Source organism: Quercus robur, chromosome 3 (genome assembly GCF_932294415.1).
Source record: "Quercus robur chromosome 3, dhQueRobu3.1, whole genome shotgun sequence".
In the NCBI taxonomy this organism is placed as follows: domain Eukaryota; kingdom Viridiplantae; phylum Streptophyta; class Magnoliopsida; order Fagales; family Fagaceae; genus Quercus; species Quercus robur.
In genome coordinates, this window is record NC_065536.1 from 1,389,199 (window position 1) to 1,409,769 (window position 20,571).

The window sequence follows — 20,571 nt, forward strand, 5'->3', positions numbered from 1 at the left end:
TTCACTTAAAAGTATACTCATAAATCGATTTTAAGGATATCAAATTTTACACTAAATGAATTTTTATTAAAAAATATGGACATTTTATTAAATAATTTGACATTTTACCACATAGTTTGTAAATTATGGGAAATGCTCATTTTCGCCGGTGATACTTTGCACAAACTTTTCCAAATAGTAACTTGATAGCCAACATATATTCTTGCACTTTACCATGTTTTTATACCTAAGCTCAAGGCAAAAAAATAAAAAATAAAAATTCATGCACGATACATGTTGGAGACTGAGTTGAGTTGACAGTCTCCTAGACATTAAGGAACACACATATTGGATGCATGAGCGGTGAGCCAGGACCATGCATGTGCATTGGCACATATAAATTGAATTATGCTTGGGATACAACTTTTGTCACAATTTTGTGCCACAATTTGTCATATAGTGAGTTGTAATTGGTAAAAGTGTGTCAAGTGGGCCATGTGAGGGCATTTCCTTACCAATCACAACTCACTATGTGGTGAGTTGTGACACAAAATTATGCCAAAAATTGTGTCCTAACATAATTCTTATAAATTTTATACTGCAAAACAGTCCCGACCAATTAGGCCTATTTGTGGACTGATCTTGCTTCTGCTGACTGGCCTTTTTTAACCAATCCTAGTAGCGGCTCCTTCTTTCTGCGGGTTTAAGTTAGAATATACAACATGAGTGGGGACTGGGGACAACCCATGTGGAATTATTTATGGATATCAAGTTTTATGAATATTTTACCATTTTAATTTTTTTGAAAATTTAAATGAAATTCGACGTTGTTAATGTTGAATTCTACTTAAAAATATACATATAACTCGATTATAAGGATATCAAGTTTTATACAAAAATCAATTTGTTAAAATCGAGTTTAAAAAACTAGAATATTTTACTAAATAATTTCAAAATAAAGACATTTTACCATATAGTTTGTAAAATAGGGACAAATGCCTATTTTGCGGGATGATACTTCGCACAAACTTTTCCAAATAGTAACTTGCTAATGCTAGCCAACATATATTCTTGCACTTTACCATGTTTTTATTCCTAGGCCCAATGCAAAAATAAAAAATAAAAAATTCATGCATGATACATCTTGGAGACTGAGTTGAGTTGACAGAGTCTCCTAGACATTAAGGAACACACATATTGGATGCATGAGCGGTGAGCCTGGACCATGCGTGTGCATTGGCACATATTCAAATGAGATCTCTGTACAAGTGCATTATAAATTCTATACTGCAAAGCAGTCCCAACCAATTAGGCCTATTTTTGGACTGATCTTGCTTCAGCTGACTAGCCTTTTTTAACCAATCCTATTAGCGGCTCCTTCTTTCTGCGGATATAAGTTAGAATATACAACATGAGTGGGGACTGGGGACAACCCATGTGGAATTATCTATGGTACTTCTCTTCTTTCAAATTAATGAATCAAAAGCTCCTTGTCTGACTAGGTATGGGCGGAAAGCAAACATGCAAGAAAGAGAGAGATGGTCATACATTCATAATGGTGATATGGTTTTTATAAATTTTAAATAAAAAGTTTTAAAAGATTCCTTGTAAGGATCTGAGAAAACGGAAAGAGAAGAAAGAAAACCAATTCTGGTGATTTTGGCACATGAATATTATGCTTTTTTGCTTTTGGTTTTGTTTGATTGCATCATAAATGAAAGTGGGATTGGTTTATATAAGATCATTCTCTTCTTCCTGAGTCAGATTTGATTGTAACAAGCCTACGCAGATTATATCAAAGAGAAAAGAAAAAAGTAGTGATCTTTCTCATACCAACTATTAAGAGATTTCGATGAAAGGTGCATTTGAGATCAGATATGAGGTGTAAATGTCCGTAACTTTTGGACACACATCATGCAAGATTATTGTAGAAGATAGAAAGTAGTATGAGCTGATCATATGGAGCCCCTTTAACTTTTGAGCTTGTCAGCATGTTCATAATATGCTTCTACTTTGCTGGCTTTACAAACAGCTGAGCCTCCACTGCAGTCATGAGTAAACTGTAAACAACATCCTAGATCCAAATTATGCAAATAGACATTATTAATATTGATGAGCACCGCACAAAGGGTACTAAATTACAGTATAATATATCTCTAAGGTATGAGATAAGCAAAAGTTCTATCAAGTTCAAGAATTTTCCTAAAATTATTTTTCAGGTAAAGAAATTGCATGTACTATTAAATTAAGGATTGAAAATAAAACTATTCTCAATTTTTGCATAATAAGTTTCAAGTACAGTGACGGTTCCAGAAATTTTTTTGAGGGTAGTCATTAAGAAACTTAAATTATATAAAATCTAATAAAAAGAGAATTTTATATATTAATGACAAAAACACACACACACATGCAAACACATAAAGTTTTAGAATTTCCTTTTACAGATTTTCTTATTTTGAATCATTATATGATAGTCTCATTATCAATATTGCAAGCTACATCTTTTTTAAAATTTTAGTTAAATAAATTTTTTCTTGGACTTATTTTATTTATGTAAAGTTTAAGGATGAAATCTGGTTACAAACTAAGTTGTAGCACAAGGCTACAACTCTCGCTAAACAAATTAAAATTGTTGCATAATTTGCAAATTTAACTGTTGAATTGCATCTTCTCTATGTTTTTAAAACACATGTCAAGTTTCATATCAATTGAATGTTATTTATTATTTGATTCATAAACTTATTTTTTATGTATAATTTTAGGCTACAAATACTCGAAATTTAAATATTTGATTGATAACATAACTATTAATCTTTGATATTTTTGAAATTTTGTAAGTATAGAAAATATAAGAAAAAAATGTAATTAAATGGTAGATTTGTTAAAATTCACAACTTATAGAAAAAATATTAAATGGAGTTGCAACCTTAGTTACAACCAAGTTTGTTGCCTAATTTTGTTCAAAGTTTAGTTATGTTGGGCCTAAAAATAAAAATTAGGGTTGTCACAAAGTTTTTTTAAGGATAAAAAAATCATAAATTTTAAAAATTTATACATAATTATTATTATTATTTTTTTCGGGCGTGGGTGGTCCTGTGACTACCCGGAACTCTATGTAGAACCGCCAGTGTTCCAGTAGCACCTCACATTTCTATTACAACTGCCATTGTCCATTTCAGTACATGAGTAGTAGGATTTGCCATTTTGTAAATGAAAGGTACAAATTCCCAGGGTGCAAATAAGAGAGCATCAAGTCATCCTTATATTAATACAGATACAAAAAATCAGGTCTTGCCAAACTCCTTGGACTTGGACCAATAAAAAAGGCAAATTCAGTCGTCAAGCAATATGTGGAAGCTACTGTGTCCAATACAATTTACACGCACAATCATCCAAGATACATAGCATCACTGTTGAGTTATTTTTATAATAACACAATTAGCATATTTTTCACCAAGCATTAAGATGTTCAATTTTAGGAAAGATCTGCTCCTGCTCCTGTTAAATATATATGTACAAGACAAAGAACATCTTTTCTAGTGTATCACCACCTCTATTGCTTGCTTTCCCACTTATCAGTCACATTCTATGTTCAACAATTCACTAAAAAAAGGATCAAAAATGGCTTCTTTGGCTGAATGACACTTGTCTAGCCGCTTCTTCAATGATCGCAAATCTCTCTCATGTCTTGAATTGCGTTCCTGGCACCTCGTTGATTAACAACTCGAGTCATTACTGATCTCATCAAGGTTCATATTGGGAAATACAGAAGCAAGAGTTTACTTTATTCTCTAAACTACAGGCTCAATCATGTTCCCAGATTTTTTATTTTATTTTATTTTTTTATTATTTTTTTTTGTGTTAAATGAACATAAAATCAAGAGACCAATTTGCTAAATTATGGAGGAAAACTTACAAATGATTTCTTCAGGAGTAATATATCAACCAAATACAGCAACCACAGCACATTTGTTCTAGGGAAACTGTAAAATATGAAAATTAACATTAATTCAGCTTCATAAAATAATAATAATAAACAATTAGGTCATTCTCTTAATTTATTTGGGAATCAGAATGTTTGAAATACTCATCTATATCAATATCTTAGATGTGAAGTATAAAAATTACTAGTGGTCTCAATTTTCCGTGAAATAAGAAATAGCCTGAAAATATTTCCAATATGAATTTCATAACTGAGTAATTATTTTAGCAATAGCTATACCTTCCCTCCCAGCAATCATCTGTTACCTCCTTCATCTTTCGATATGTTTCTGACTGCATATTAAATTAACGAATTAAGTGAAATCAGAAAAAGAATTACTAAAAGGAATCTATAGATTCCAGTCCAAACCCTTACTTGTCTATCTCCTTTTGGACCTTTAAAGAGATAAGGGTCTGAGGATAAGTCTAGAAAAAGTATATCTTCACCTGTGCATAACAGGATGCTTGTTAATTACGCAATCATAAAACCATTTACTGGACCAAACGCATAGCAAAAAGGCAGAAAACTTTCACCAGTATTGATTCTTGAAAGAGTAAAGTCAATTATTGATATCAACAATCCAAAGGTTTTGACAACCATATGCCTCCCCTCAAGGGTGAATTGCAATGTTTCAGAACCATTCCGGCTTAAAAGTATATTCCCCCTGTAACAAATGTGTATTCATGTGTTAGACAATTAAAAATAAGCATTCCTGCAATAATAGATTGCAAAGTTACCATACCAGTGCAGATCTCGGTGTTCAAATTCATATGCAGCTTCAGCCACAGCCAAGGCAGCTGTTACCTGCAATCCACAAAGAGCAGTCTGTTAAATAAAAGATTAACAAAGCTTCATGACTTTCACTTAAAAGCCCAATTCTAATCTGCCATTTACCTGAACCAATAAACTCTGTGCCTCTTCAAAGTTCAAAAGTACAAAGCTTTCAAGATCTTTGCCACCATGTTCTAAAACAAAAATGACATAGCACTGAATGCAAATTCATTAGTAATATTGAAAAAGAAAAAGAAATTAAAACCAAATTTAGATTGACCATATAAATACATATGCATATGCAATGTGTTTATGTTTGTTTGTAGTAGAGGGTAGTTTACAAGACTATTACAAGAAACAACCATAGAGACAATAAGCAACCTGTTTTTCTGGAAACTCCTTCGGATGATCATTTTCTGAACCATTCTTCTCATCCCAATCTTCCCAAGCTTTGATCAATGTGCCATCATAGGAACCTTGGCATACCTTTAAGCTATAGGAAAAACAGATAACAAAAAGATTAAAACCACTGCATGCAGTAGAAGTCATAATATACACCACGTATAAATTTAGAACTGAAGTTCATGTCTTGCAATATGTTGGGCATGGTCAAGGTTTGACCTTGCCAAATTTTTGGCTATATCCAGTCTTTAATTTCATGACCAGGACCAAGCTCAACCCACAACATTAAAACAGAGGCAAGAGTAGTGGTGCTGGTCAGGAAACCATTATCATAGCCAAATCCAAGTTGCAGAACTACTTGCACATCATAGGGCACATAGCCACATACCCATGCATTAGGCTTGATTCATTTCTAGAATGTGACCCTAGTAACCTACCTAAAAGCTAAAAGGAGATCTAACGTTGCAGTTTTATTTAATATAGAAAGCTAAGTAGTTGCAGAATGGAAAAGCTGCTGAACATTAGATGGAATACGTACTCTATTGTTTGGATGAATGTAGTGCATGAGTTACATCCATCGCTGCCATCTCCTCTTAAACAATTAAGAGTTCGAGAAAGAATGACCTCCTCAATCAATTCTTCTGACCTCTGGAGAACAGAAACAATAAGTTTAGTGATAAAACAAGACTCACTGATTTCAGCCAACCAAAAATTTGAAAAGAATATTAAAATATAATATGAAGGCTCTTCACAGTAATAAAAGTCCTTTTTATCTTAAATATTTTCTAAAATGAATTCTCTTTTTCTAAAACGAATAGCAGCTCATAATTCATTTCATAGCACGACAAGACCAGTGTCTTTCAAATTTTTTTCCCTCAAGAACATTGGAACAGCATTTAAACACTCAAGATAAAAACCTCAAGTCATTGAAAGCAAGCAATTTTCAAAAGCGTTGGCACTAAGATCTCCAAAATACAGTCAAGTATCCTGCCATTGCCCTGATTTTAACCAGAAAGAAGCCAAGTATCCATAATGCTCAAATATAGCCCCCATCCCAAGCAACAATAGTGTCAATTATCACTTGCCAAAACAACTCATAGAAACAAGAAATGTAATTGCAATAAATACCTTTTGTACTTCGCCATTCACTCTTAAGTCTCCATCTATAGGTACTATTTTGCATACATAGCGACCAGCTTTAAAAGCCTCCCCAAAAGTACCTTCACCAATTTTAATGATATTTTCTGGTTCACTGGAGCAAGGAAGATTTATCTTTAATCAGCTTGCAGATGCAGTAGCAGTATCACATTCAAGTCAAACCTATGCAGAAAGGAGGACAAAAAGAAAAGTGCCACTAACTAAAGCAATTAGATGACCATTGGAAAGTCAAATCAGGTCGATTTCTAGTGTTCTGTTTTATTCATCAAAAAGTCAAATCAGGTAGATGCCTCTCTAATTTTCTCTACAAGCTCATATTTCCTTCTTTAAAAAACTAAAGCTAATGAGTATCTAAAAAATTTCAAGGCCTTGAAAATCTGTCAGGCTTAAATATAAGTTTAATTTTATTATGTGAAGCAGTGAAAACTTCTGTTTTGCACAACCCAGATGCTTATTATTTTTCTTTATAATGAAATACAATAGATTCATTCTCTTCAAATTTGTCTCTTTTCCTTAATTGCATAGCGAAGCTGTCAAAAGTTCTGAAAGCATATAAGCAAAATAAAGAACAATCCAAGTTCAGTTAACAAATTTTTATTTGATAAAGGCAAGGTAAACTTAATTAAGACAACCAAGCCCAGAGGTTACAAAAGAACATATACCTTATGAATGAATTCACAAAGTAGCATAATAGTTGACTTTGGAAGAAACAACAGAAACAGATATGGCCTTTTTGAATAAGAATATTAGTAAAGTTTTCCATAAAAATGGCAACAAACATATAATACAACATCAGGGAAATCAACCAAGGTGTACTATGTACATGCAATATTTACTCATATACGACAATAGCAAGTTGGGAATAAGAGACAAACCAATAGTTGGAGAATACATCTTTTAGCTTTGACGGAGATGACTGTCCACAAACTGCTAATAATGCAGCAAATGGATCTGACTGATCACGATCCAGTGAAGCCGATGTTGATGCCAGAGAGAGTTTCTTAATGGCAACTTCTATATCTTCACAACCTTCATGACCCTCACTCACAGACGCTGTGTTGCACTTTTGTGAATTGATATCCCCCTCAATCACAATTTTATCGACTGAAATTGAATTAGATCTGCTTTGGACCGAAGGCAACTGTGAATTAGTCTTCATAGAAGATTTTTCAGGAGTTCTCAAATTCAAAGAACCCGAATCATCACCACATATTGGTTCCAAGGGCATGGCTGGAGTTTCTAGTATCTTAGACAGTGTACTGGAAGGTCCAATACTGTGATTTAGTTTCTTGGATAACAACCATTTCTCTAATCTTGAGGACAAATGTGGTATGATAATATTGTTACTTTGACCGTCCATGGCCCATGTACCAAAGTTCTTGGGCGAGGGACTCTCCTCTAATAACTCAAAGGCATCAACCTCTTCAAAGTATGTCTTTTCCTTCTCGAAATTTGGAGGTTGTACAAATTTTCCCTTGAAAAAGCACAGACATAAGACAGTATGAAATTATCATGAAAAAATTCAAAGAACCACATAATATTCCAATGACATGGCATCAATATATCCTAAATTATTGCAAAATTTTAGGAACTACAATTGGAAAAACCATGAACCAACAGCATAAGTCAATTTATAAAACTGGAGAGAGTAATTGCAACTGAGGTGATACTGTATACAACCAACGCCATGGAACAGAAAAACTAAGGAGTTAAAAGAGTCATACTTTGGGCAAAGCAGGTTTTCCTTTTCTTTTTGCATGCTTTGCTTGAGGCTGGTAATCCACACAAGCACCAACAGCTATACTTGTCCTTCCTCTGCCAATCAGAAAATTGAATTTCAATACTAAATGCAACAGCAACTAATCTTCAAGCAAAACACAAATGTATATGTCAACTGCAAGAGCTGGCTTATTGGGCAAAAAAGGAGAGCCAATGTTTGCAAGAGCGGGTTCCATTACAATATATAAATCCAATACAAATACCCCATGATCATAAAAAATATATAAAACAAATGGCAAAACTGAAATCGGCCTGCCTAGGTCAAGAATATTCACGTGGAATGGAGAGATGAATCCAAGCATGATCAGGAGCATATTATCACACTTTGTTTAAACTTTTCCAAATTCCACCACCAAAGGATGTTGTCTCACTCACCACAAACATAAATAGATATGATTTCCCCCATTGAAAAAATCACCTCCCAAAACACCTTATCCTACTTCTATACTCTTGATGTAAATATACATTGCATTTTCTTTCATTCAGTCACACAGATATGCCACAAAATTTCAACTCAGACATTTCATTTCATAGTTTCTTATCATGTAAGTGATAAGTACGGTTCACTTTAACAATCAGAAAGGCAATAAAACAAAAACTCAAAAAGTAAGGGTGGGAACTATTTTCTTCTGCCTCAAACTGAAGCCTGTTTGGGTATCATCCAAAAAGTGCAATGGACTCCCACACCAAAAGGGTGTCACCAAAACAAGCCGCTTACACTTAATACACTAATCACCCATCAACCAAGCTCAAAACAAGATTACACAAGATGGCAAAATCAGTGATAATCCAAAATCCAAACCAATTAATTTTATTTTTTTTCCTTTAAAAAAGTAATTCTTCAATTGAATCAACCAATCTACCAACTGCAATGGACTCCCCCACCAAAAAAAGGGTCTGACCCAAACAACACCCTTACACTTACTACACTAATTACCCATAAATCAAACTCAAAAAGACAAGCCAATCAAAAGTATCCCAACACATACAATAACAAAAGAAAGAAACAAAGAAAAAACTCGAACACCCACTTAACAAAAATGAGCAAAATCATTGCTAATTCAACTTAAAACCAATCACAACCTGGTGGAAAGGGACCGGTTCCAGCTGACTCGCTTGATGGGTGGCGCCAAACTCACCCGGTTCCCATTCTTCCGGCTCGAACCGGGTTGCTTCCTGAAAAAGCACAAAACAAAAACACCCAAAAAGCAAAATGCTCTCAGAAAACAGAAAACACAAACAAACAGCCAATGTTTTCACAAAGCAAAAAACAAATAAAGATAAGAACTTGAATGAAGAACTTGAATGAAGGGTTTACAAGTTTGCATCTTGAGAAGCTTTTTGTGGTCTTATCCTTCTGTAAACTGCATCAATCTTTGGTTGATTTTGCTTTTCTGGGTTTTCGTTGTCTACAATTTCTGACCAGAGATCAATGGAATTCCCACCTGAAACAAATGAACACATTCATATAGTGTGAGTGTGTGTGTGTGTATGTTAAAGTTGGAAATGAAAAGCTAGAAACTTTCTCTCTCTACCTGCTTTGGAACCCATGACTGATACTGAAAGGACTATCACAGAGAGAGAAAGAGAGAGGGAGAGTTTGAAAATGGCAATCTAAGCGGGAGTGGGTTGTGTCAGAGACAACTTGGGGAAGGTCAAAACGGTGCGTTTTGGTGTAGAAAACAATCTGGGCCGAAATGAATTTATTTTGGGCCGCCTTGGGCTCAGACCCAGCCCATGGTTAAGCCTACTGCTGCCGCTTCTCTTCTTCTTTGTTTTCTTAGGGGAAGGTCAAACGGTGCGTTTTGGCCTGGAACGCAATCTGGGCCGAAATGAATTTATTTTGGGCCGTCTTGGGCTCAGCCCCACCCCATGGTTCAGCCTACTGCTGCCTCTTCTCTTCTTCTTTGTTTTCTTAGGGTATGTTTGGATACAGTTTATTTTGCTGAAAACTGAAAATACTGTAATAAAATAATTTTTAAATGTGTGAATAGTGCCGTGTGATCTATTTTTAATATATATTTTTTCTGAATAAAATAGTTGTGGGTCCCGTGAACAATGATCAATAGTGCACTCTGTCGAGAGAAAGTTTGAAACGTGTGCAGCAAAAAAAAAAAAAAAAAAAAGAAGAAGAAAACATAAAACACAAACGCTGAAGGAAACGCCGGATCCAAACGCTATCTTAATGGGTTGGATTGGACGAGTTGAAGGAAAAATATTTCAACTATTCTACCATGGGCGAATTTAAAAAAAAAATGACGAGCCAATTGAAATTTTGGGTGACTCCAATTTAGCAAATTGGGTTGATTAAGCAGGTCAACTATAGTATTCGGGTTAGCTTTAGTTATATATTGTATACTAAATTTAAAAATCATTTTACCATTCCTAGATAAATTTTTCCATGTCATATTATGAATTTAAGGAAAAAAAATTGAGTATAATTTGGGCCAAGTCTTGGGCTCAGCTTTAGCCCATGGTCAAGTATGAGAGACAGGAAAAATATGAGTTAGTTTAGGCGTCGTTCATGAAGTTAATAAACAATATTGAACCAGTGTATTATTAAAATCAAGTTGGTTTGAGTAGATAAGAATAATTTGTTTATGATAAAAACAATGTGTTGTTCAAATTCAAATTATGAATCCTTTTAGATTGTGTATAACTAGGGCTATAATTGAATTCATTTTGGGTCAAGCCTTGGGCTCAAAGTTGGCCCATGGTAAAGTCTCAGAGGCCCATAGAAAAATATGGATTGTTTTTTAGGGTTCATATGACATGCTGGAAGTGGAAAACAAACATTATATGATCTGTATAGAAAAAAAAAGTGTTTATAGATCCCATGCATGCAGTGCAAATGTTTTAAGTTTTATATGAATCCAGAAAAAAAAGAAGTTTTTACAGGTCCCATGCTATACTTTGATTTTTGGCTATATAATCCTGCAACAATTGGGATCTTTTAGCCATTTTGCTTGGTGCTTAATACACACTGACACACACACCACATTGATGTGCCTATTGGAGAATTTTTTAGAAGTTATATTGCAATTGGTCTTGTTCCCCCATCAACCTCAGTTTCAGTTGCAGCATATATATCTCAACCTTCGTATGGTAATGGCATAAAGATCATTCAGAATTTTATAAAATAAAGAAATAAAGAAAATCAATGAGAAACTTATTGAAGCTTTGCTTTGAACAAATTCCTATCAACCTCAATATTGACCCCTCAAAAAAAATGGCTTTTCAATTATTTTCTTGACATATAAGCAGAGATATAGACACATTACTCAAGCTTAAATTTAGTCCTGGCTCATAGTTATAAGGTCCTAACTGTCTCCTTACTCATTAAGTGACTTGATGACATAGCTCAAAGTCCCATACATCTTCATCAACATAATCATCTCTTGTCACATTCCTCTAGCTTTTTCTTTTTCCTACATATATATTGTACCAACACAATAGTGAATGCTTAAAATTTAATTTTGTCAAGAAATTGTTAAGTTGGAAGCTTCTACTTAGCCAATTGTTGGAATTAATGTTTTAAATAATAGACCAAATTAAGGCTCCCAAAAGTCAAAACATATGGCCCAAGGTGTTTTGGTTGTTTCATTTGTATGTATTTCATTATTTATTATCTCTCTCTTCTTTTTTTTTTTCCTTTTTTTTTTTTTTTTTTCATGTAAGGTGGACAGTCTTTTGCACCAAATATAAATATTTCTAGAATTTTGTACTGTTGTATGATATGTTCGGACTTTGAAATGGGAAAAGGTGTAGGAATATTAATTTTAATTATGATTTATAATTTATATGATTATCAAATGAAAAGTCATTCTATAAAAAACATATTAAATTAATGTTTGTTCATTGTGTTTTTTTTTTTTTTGAGAAATAATTACAACATACTGCTAACTTCCGCAGTTTGAATTCTTTCCCCCCTAGAACCCCAAGCACTTCATGCATGGGGAAGTGTCAATTCAGCTACAAGGCCTTTGGCTTGTTCGTTGTGTTGTAGAAAGGAGAGGTAATTGAAAATGTTTTTAGCATTTTGAGAGTTTAGCATATGTAACAAATCTCTATTCCATTTCCCCAAATTCTTCTCTTACTTAAATATATTCTATTTAATATCATTCATTTCCATTCCTTTATAATCATTCTATTTCATTTCCTAATAAATTCTCAAACAAAATCTTAGTTGTAGAAAATTTGTGATACAGTAATTTAATTGAAAATGTTTTTAACGTTTGGCAAATTAACAATGAAGTATTTTAAAATTCTAAATTTATAAAACATAAACAGTGAATCGTAAAGTTTTCTTTCCCCTTCTTCAAAAGATCCTAATTTCAGCTTTAGGTTAAAAGTGAAGATCTTTTTAAAATTCTTTAGCAAAATTACCAAATGTTTGGAAAAATTCACCTAGCTTTAGAAAAATTCATCTAGCTTTAACTACTTAAAGCACTTTTTGTCTCTCCAAAGCAAAATCAACCAGGCATTTAGACTTTTATCAAAAAAAAAAAAAACCAGGCATTTGGACAGATTTCCTCAATCCCTTTCTGGATATTCCTTAATATACTGATTGTATGAAAAATTAAGTAAATAGTTTATAATAAAACAAAAACAAATAAAATTGAAAAAAAAAAAAATCTATTAGTTCAGCTTAAATAACACCCACCATCAATGTTGAAAAGGAATTTCCAATTAATATTGTAAAAGCCAATATCTTTGCACAAATTGTTCTGTCCCACTACCATATATTGGCATCAATCAAGCTATCATACATGCTTTTGACACTGTTATTGAGATATATATAAATGATTAATATAAATCATTTCATTGTGACAATTAGATAGAACCACCAACCCAATAGATCCCAAGAGATTTTAGATAATGCTATGTTAACCACTATTTTCTTAAGCTATGTGCATATATATAAGCATCCACATCGATGTTGACACAATATGTAGTTGTTATAGTAGAGGAAGAAGCCGAGAAACACATGCTCTATTAATAGGAAATTAGCGAGAAACTCAAAGCTTAGTCGGTGCATCTAATTTCAAGCAATCAAATTCTCACATTCCAACATATGATTCTTGTAAATTTCTGGGACTGCTACCATCTAACAAACACACCATGCCATGCCTCTCAAAAATCAAAATCTATATATATATATTTGAGCCTCATTTGGAACTTTTTCTTATTATATTGAGGCAAAGGGTCCCTTCTATTTTTTCAATATTTGCCTATTTTGGGGTTGTGTTTAATTTCTTGATACTGGGCAATACCTTTCAAATCATATTTGTTAGGGTTTCCTTTTCAATTTCATGCACTAAGTAGACTAGCCAACCTACCCTTTCTTCTAGCTAGTTAATGAGAAATTATGAATACCATTTCTTTAATTATATTTATATGCACCTTATGGCCCTTATTATATTTCTGAATTTATTTGATGATTCACAAGTTACTTTCTTTGTTTATTTTCCTCATTTTTTATACAATTTTTAAGTTGGGACTTATTGGTCAAATTAAGGATATGAAATATACATAATATTATTACTATTAGAGGGGGTAGACCACTAATAATATTATAAAATTATCGCCCACATAATTAAACATAACAAAACTCATGCTTAATTAGCGAGGAATAGAAAAAAGACATACCATGGTATAATAGAAGAGTCAAAAGAGTACGTAGTATAAGGTGACAGCTTCAAATTATTAAATAGAAGAAACATAACTTGTACCATTTTTTGCTTTGGAATTTGGACTTTTATGTGATATAGTGCATTTCTTTTTTCTTCTTGTTGGGAAGAATGAATAATTCCATGTAAAACATTCTTGATTCTTGTACAAGTAGGAATTATACATAAAGGAGAGGATGTAATTAAGTGCATTTGTTATATAACCCATGTTTGAATCATGAACTCTCTTAAGAATCTAGACCGTATGTTAGCGCAAATAAGACATAAGATTGTGAGTTCCAGTTAGCTCAATTGGTAAAGTCTCTGATAATTGTATAAGAGATCTGGAATAGAAAGCTATTATCAAAACGGATGCCATAGGTGTCTTGGGGTAGAGAGCTTTTTTAAGAGAGTTATTCTATGACGTCTGCTCCCAATAATAGCTCTCTATCATCAGATCAAGATACCAACCAATTTTTATATAAACTTTTGTAAAAAAAAAAGATGGCATAAGATTGAAATTTTGTATAAACTTTTGAAGCATCACAGACACAAATAATGCCTGCAATCTTTGTCCCATAGTTACTCTTACTGGCCCGTGAAGTGGGTCCAAATGCTCCAAATTCATAATTAGAATAGCAGTTTCATGTTTAATAAGTCCATGATTTTTATCATGGCTGAGTACATATCATTATTATAAATTATAAAAAGTATAAACTACTCATTATCATTAACACAGATATAATTCACAATCACCGGGATCTCAGGAATCAAATGCAATGTAATTTTTCAACATGAATGGGTCACGGGATATGTTATAAATCCATATGAAATATACATAATTAAGGAATGACTTTCAAGGTAAAAAAAAAAAATCATAATCTCAGGTTTGTTCTTGCTTTTTTTCAACGCAGTTACTTATTGAAGAATCAAAAAAATAGAGTACATAATAATTATTTATGTCACACTGAATGAACTAATAACAATATGACTTAGCAAAACATGGAAAAAGCAAACCCTTATCTTATGAGATAGATGTATCATATCATAGGCTTTAATTACGGAATGATATGACAATCTTGTTGATTTTGTAAGGGTATGTGGGTGCATTGGATACCTAGAGATTTTTGTCTTGTTTTATTTTTGTTTAAAATGATTGTACTTGCAGAACATATTATCTATATGTGCTTATCTTGAAAGCAAATGATGAGTTTGGATTAGTTTTTCTTTTTTGGGAAAAAATTTGGATTTGGTTTTTTAGCGTGTTTATGTACAGTTTTTTTAAATTTTTATATATATTCTAAAAAATTAATTCAAACGTATACCAATTTTGGTGGGAATCACACATAAAATATGAATAAAAAACCTAGGTTTATACAATTATTTAGCTTCAAATATATATATATTTTGTAAAAAGATGGAATGAATTTGTAATTTTGTATTGTACCGTACAATATAGAAATTACCTAACTATTTGATGGTGGGGGGATTTATACCAATAACTCTTGAGCTAACAACAATTTTCACAAAAATGAAAATATTACACTAATGCCTTTTATTTATTTATTTATTTATTTTTTGAGAAAGAAAATATTACACTAATGCTGACCTGAGGTCACGAGTTATTGATAATAGATATTAATTTTGGTTATTTTATTTACTAGTATTTGCCTTTGGCTGTATTTAATTTCACGGATTTGGAATCACCGAATTACATAAAGAAGTTGCCTCACGAGAATTGATTTTACATCAATGCAGCAAAATCAACTAACAATGACTTTGTTCTAAGAAAAATAATAATAACAAGAATGACTTCGAGTTTGAGCTAAACTCTTTTTATAAAGCCCTGAAAAAAGTGAACTTTTCATAAACTCTGTATAAAATGTTATATGCAGGTTATCCAAACTTTGTTAAGATTTATAAAATGTTACTTGTATGTTGTTTGATTTAACTTAATGTCATGATTAAGCTTGCATGTGAATAATAACTATATATATTTACACAATTATTGTAGCAATAATGTCAATTTATACATTTTTAGATTGACAAATATAAGTTATTTTTGAAATTAAACGTGCAAAATTAACACATTATGCTATTTTACACACAGATGTGAGAGCTATGAGGTTAAGCCGTGACTAAAAACAAATTGAGGGTCCACGTAGGATCACATCAATTAACTGGTCAACACTTTACTACTTTTGTGTTGGAAAAAAAATTATGTTATGAATTTTTATGCATAAATTTTTTCTAGAAAAAGTTTACTTTTTGGCCTTTTTCATGTTTTTTTTTTTTTCGCTGAGAAGCCTTTTCATGTTCTAACACTTTACTATTTGTGTGAGAAAATTAATGTTAAGAATTTTTATGGATAAATAATAATAATAATAATAATAATAATAATGATAAAGAAGAAGAAGAAGTTTTACTTGTTGGTTTTTCATGCATCCATTCTTAAGTACTAGTTGATGCCTTGATTGGGGGTTGGTACAGTTGAATGATACATTTTTTTTTTTGGATGGGAGTTGAATGATATTAAGGCCTATGTTTTCGAAGTAACTCATAAAAGAGTTAGTGCCTAACTTTTCAGGCATCTAACACTTTAGAATTTGAGTAATTTAAGTAAAATCAGCTTGTTCATTTTTTTTTTTTAAATGTCTTTCAATTTTCTTTTTCTTAGTAAATATTTTACTAATTGCATCTAGGATTATGTGAATCTTCAACTCAGGGACGAAGTTAGGACTTAGAGTTAGGGGGCAGCTTTGTTGCAATCTGTGTGCGACAGCTCCGGCCTTTGACTCTACTAATTTATTAATAAAGATTTTTATTTAAAATTTTTTAAATGGACAAATTGTTTGTTTTGGGTAAAATAGATTAATTGGGCTTAATTTTTTTTAGTTTTATTATTGGTAATTTTTGTTGTTAGGCTAATTTTTTTGGACTTGTATATTTTATTTTAGATTTAATCTATTAATTTTTATAGCCTTTAAAAGGTGGAAAATGCTAAAATTACAAAGTTTTTACAAATTGCTAATGAAGTAAGTGATTATTGATAAGTAAAAAGTGATGCAAGTATGCAAACCAATAAGAATTTGCTATCTCAATAGTTTGTAAAAAAGTGTGTAATTATAATATTACTCTTAAAAGAATCAATGACATTATTAAAGGGATGCAAAATATAAATTTATTGAAAAAAAATTGTTAAAATTAGTCACTATTAATATACTAATATTAAAAAAAAAAAAAAAATAGGGGCCATTGCCGCCGGTCAATATAAAGATCCGTCCCTGCTTCTACTTCATCTACTTTCTTGTACCTTGTACCTGTTATGATGATAAAAGTTCCATTTAATCCAAAGACTATTATTGGCTTTTCAATGTTTTGTGAGTAGACTTTCCAAACCACAAACAATATGTGAAAGCACATACATGCAATTTTTAAAAAAAGAAAAAGAAAAACCTCTACAAAGCCTGCTTACTTTTGCTCTAATTTAGATTTTCTTAGCCATATGGTGCGTATTTAGTGGCTAACTAAGCAAGGGACACTGTGGGTTTAGCTGTAACACACAGGTTTGGCACATAAATGTACTTAAAAGTCAAAACCATTAAAGGAGAGGATGGCAAGTTAGCTCCTAGGTCCACAAAAGGATAAGGATCCAGTACTTTTTTTTAACCAAAAATACACTCTTATTAAAAGACAAAGAGGTCCAGTACTCTTCAACCAAACATTCATCAGAGCATCTACAGCAGTGGAGCTAAATTTTTAGCAATTTAGCTCCATCAAAAGTTACTTTATCTATTTTATTTACACACATACTACAGCAGTGGATCTATTTTAGCTTTCAACATAATAAAATAATATAAACATCACAATAAAATATTATAACCACTACAATAAAATAATATATTCCACTACCAAAAAAATATTACACCACCAATCTCATCCACTGTACCGTCAACCACAGGCACAACCACTACCTGTGCTGAGGAGCTGAGGAGCTAAATCTAGATTTAGCTCCTCTACTGCGTGAAGGATTTTTGATATTTGAAACTAAAAAATAGCATTATACCTATATAGCACCACTGCGCCCTTACAGAATTAGGCCACAGCTAAAAGAGTTCAATAGCATATAGATGTCTGTGCAACCATATGCTGCCAAGCAAATTACCTAATTTGTCTTGTATAGATGTCTGTGCAACCACGTGCTGCCAAGCAAATTACCTAATTTGTCTTGTTCTCTGTAGGGTTATAAATGAACTGAGCATAACTCAGTTCGAAAATAAAAAATCCATTCATGTGTGTTTATTTAGAAAACCAGTTAGGCTTGACTATTACTCAAGTTAAATTGAAACATAATACTGTTTTTGTAAACAAGTTTATGATTGAGAGACTCAATTTGAGTATGTACATATATATAAAAATATATTTGTATGAGTTGTAAATGGATTGTATAAGTTTGTAAATAAATTCAAAAGATATCAAATTATTATAATATCAATAATATAAATAGTTTATTTTATACCTAGTGAAAATTGCAAATAAGTTAACTATTAGTTATTAACACAAATTTGTAAAAGAATAATGAAATTAACTGCAGTATTTATTATGTGATGGAACAAATAAGTTAATCAAGTAGCTCCTAAATAAATTGAGACCTGTTCGACAAAAAAAAAAGAGGATACCATAACCAAAAAAAAAAAAAAAAGAGAGATACCAAATTTGAAACATATGATCTAACTTGATGGTGAGTTCACAAGCGAAATAAAATAGAATAAATTAAGTTTGAACTTTAATTTTAATAAAGAATTAAGTTAAATTGATTCACAAACCTACTTGCATAGGCATAGGACTTCTTTTCTAGTCAATTTTTGTCTTCATGCAATGATGCAAAGGGACACCTTATCCAAAATATACGGATAGATAAACAGATAACAGTACTGTTCAACCAAAACATTTAACTGATACAGAACTGGGCCACAACTGATGAAAAATTCAATGGCATAGATGCTCATACAACCATATATGCAGCTGCCATTCAGCCAAGCCAATTAGGACTTATTTCTGATCATTTATATGTTCGTTTGCAAGGGAAAATCTTCTTCTAAAACTGGACTATATTAAAGATACAGAGATCCAGTACACTTAAACCAAACATACACTGTTACAAAATTAGGCACAACTAAAAAAAAATCAATAGCATTCATTAGATGTTCATACAAACATGTAGCTCCCAATTAGGCAAATTAATTGTCTTGCATAGGCTTCTTTCTAATGATTCCTTTGTCCTTCTGCAAGGAGCCATAACTTGTCCATAAATACACTGTTGGAAATAAAGTGATCCAATACCCCACAGCCAATCTTTACTGCCATAAAATTAGGCCACAACTAAAAAAAATTAATTGCATTGATGTTCACGCGCCTATGTTTTGCAACGACCGAATGAATTTTTGCAACGAAAAATCTCTTATTTACAGAACGGTCTTATGAGAGCATCTTCTTACATCATGTGAGACCTAAATATCTACGAGTCTCACATGATTGTGACATAATGGAGCCACTCCATGAGATACCTCCTCCAATGAAACATGTAATAGATTTCTGTTTATTAATAAAAAAAATTTAGTTATTTATATTAGTTAGCAATATTGGCCTATTTTACCTGTCTTATTGACTAGTTTCCTATAATAGATTAGAGACTTCTATTCCACGATTGGACCTTATAATTTTTCATTATACAATATGAGAAAATTAATCACATCAAATCAAATTTGATTTTGAATTGCATTAATTTTCTTCTTAGGCCTTTGATGCACATACATTTACAAGCTAACACGCAATCCCAATTAGCATACAAAGTCCATAATCATAATTTAATTGAATAATCATAATTTAATTGAATGTTTAGGGCCCCATATGCATGTCTGCCCAATAACACAGGGCATAAGACCATAACAAAGAAGGTAGACAATAGATGATTCCATTAATATAAATATAAATTTATATATATATATATATATATATATTGTTGGGTCCTATGAAATAAGACAATGATTTTCTTGAAATACAAGGCATTCTTTTTTATAATTATTTGGGTTCATTGTGATTAGACAAATAGAAATAATTGAGCAATAACACAAAAAGCTACATAAACTAAACAATGAGGTAACCGAAAACCGGACTAATAATTAATTTTTATAATTACCGTTATGGTGCTCATGATAGTGTAACCTTTGAAAATATTATCTAGGACACAAAGCCAAAAACAGTGGTCCTATAATTTTATTTTTATTTTTATTTTTTAAATGTGAAACTGAGATTAGGCTGTAAAAAATGTACCAAAGAAGTTGACATATTTGACAGCTTATATAGACACCAAAATGCCAGCAAGGACATGTAATTCTATATAAATAAAATAGAATCATTGAATAGTTCAATCTCCCAATTTCTGAAATTCTCCCTACGCTACGTTTCGGACAGGTCGAAGTGCATGGCAGAACAAACGTGAAGTTTAGTCCTAAATATTGGCTCTCTTGCTAAAAATAATATATTTGGGGGTAAACAACTAAATATTTAGTCTCAAAAAAAAAAAAAACTAAATATATTTTTTTGATAAAAAACTAAATATTGAGCTAAAAGAAAAAGGTTTTATTAGAAATATTCTATGATTCACACCTAGAAATATTATATATATATATATATATATATGTTTTGATACATAAATAACGAAGATAGAAGTGAGGTTCGAATTACAAATATGAGACACTGTAAATGATATTATTATCATTGAAAAATAAACTACTAGCACAATGAAAAATATTTTACACATATAAACTC

General features: G+C 31.8%; 1 protein-coding gene across 1 annotated transcript; it reads right to left on the minus strand.

The window, feature by feature from the left end:
* Positions 1-3,203: 3,203 nt before the first annotated feature.
* On the minus strand, positions 3,204-9,720 carry LOC126716609 (serine/threonine-protein kinase haspin homolog). The gene is made up of 15 exons (XM_050417443.1): positions 9,607-9,720; positions 9,390-9,516; positions 9,155-9,247; positions 8,017-8,107; positions 7,168-7,766; positions 6,263-6,386; positions 5,673-5,782; positions 5,114-5,225; positions 4,856-4,948; positions 4,704-4,765; positions 4,495-4,625; positions 4,337-4,407; positions 4,202-4,254; positions 3,896-3,962; positions 3,204-3,680 (listed from the first exon to the last, which is right to left on the minus strand). The coding sequence occupies exons 1-15, from the start codon at positions 9,620-9,622 to the stop codon at positions 3,555-3,557; spliced, it is 1,875 nt and encodes a 624-aa protein (XP_050273400.1). The 5' UTR covers positions 9,623-9,720; the 3' UTR covers positions 3,204-3,554.
* Positions 9,721-20,571: the final 10,851 nt, after the last annotated feature.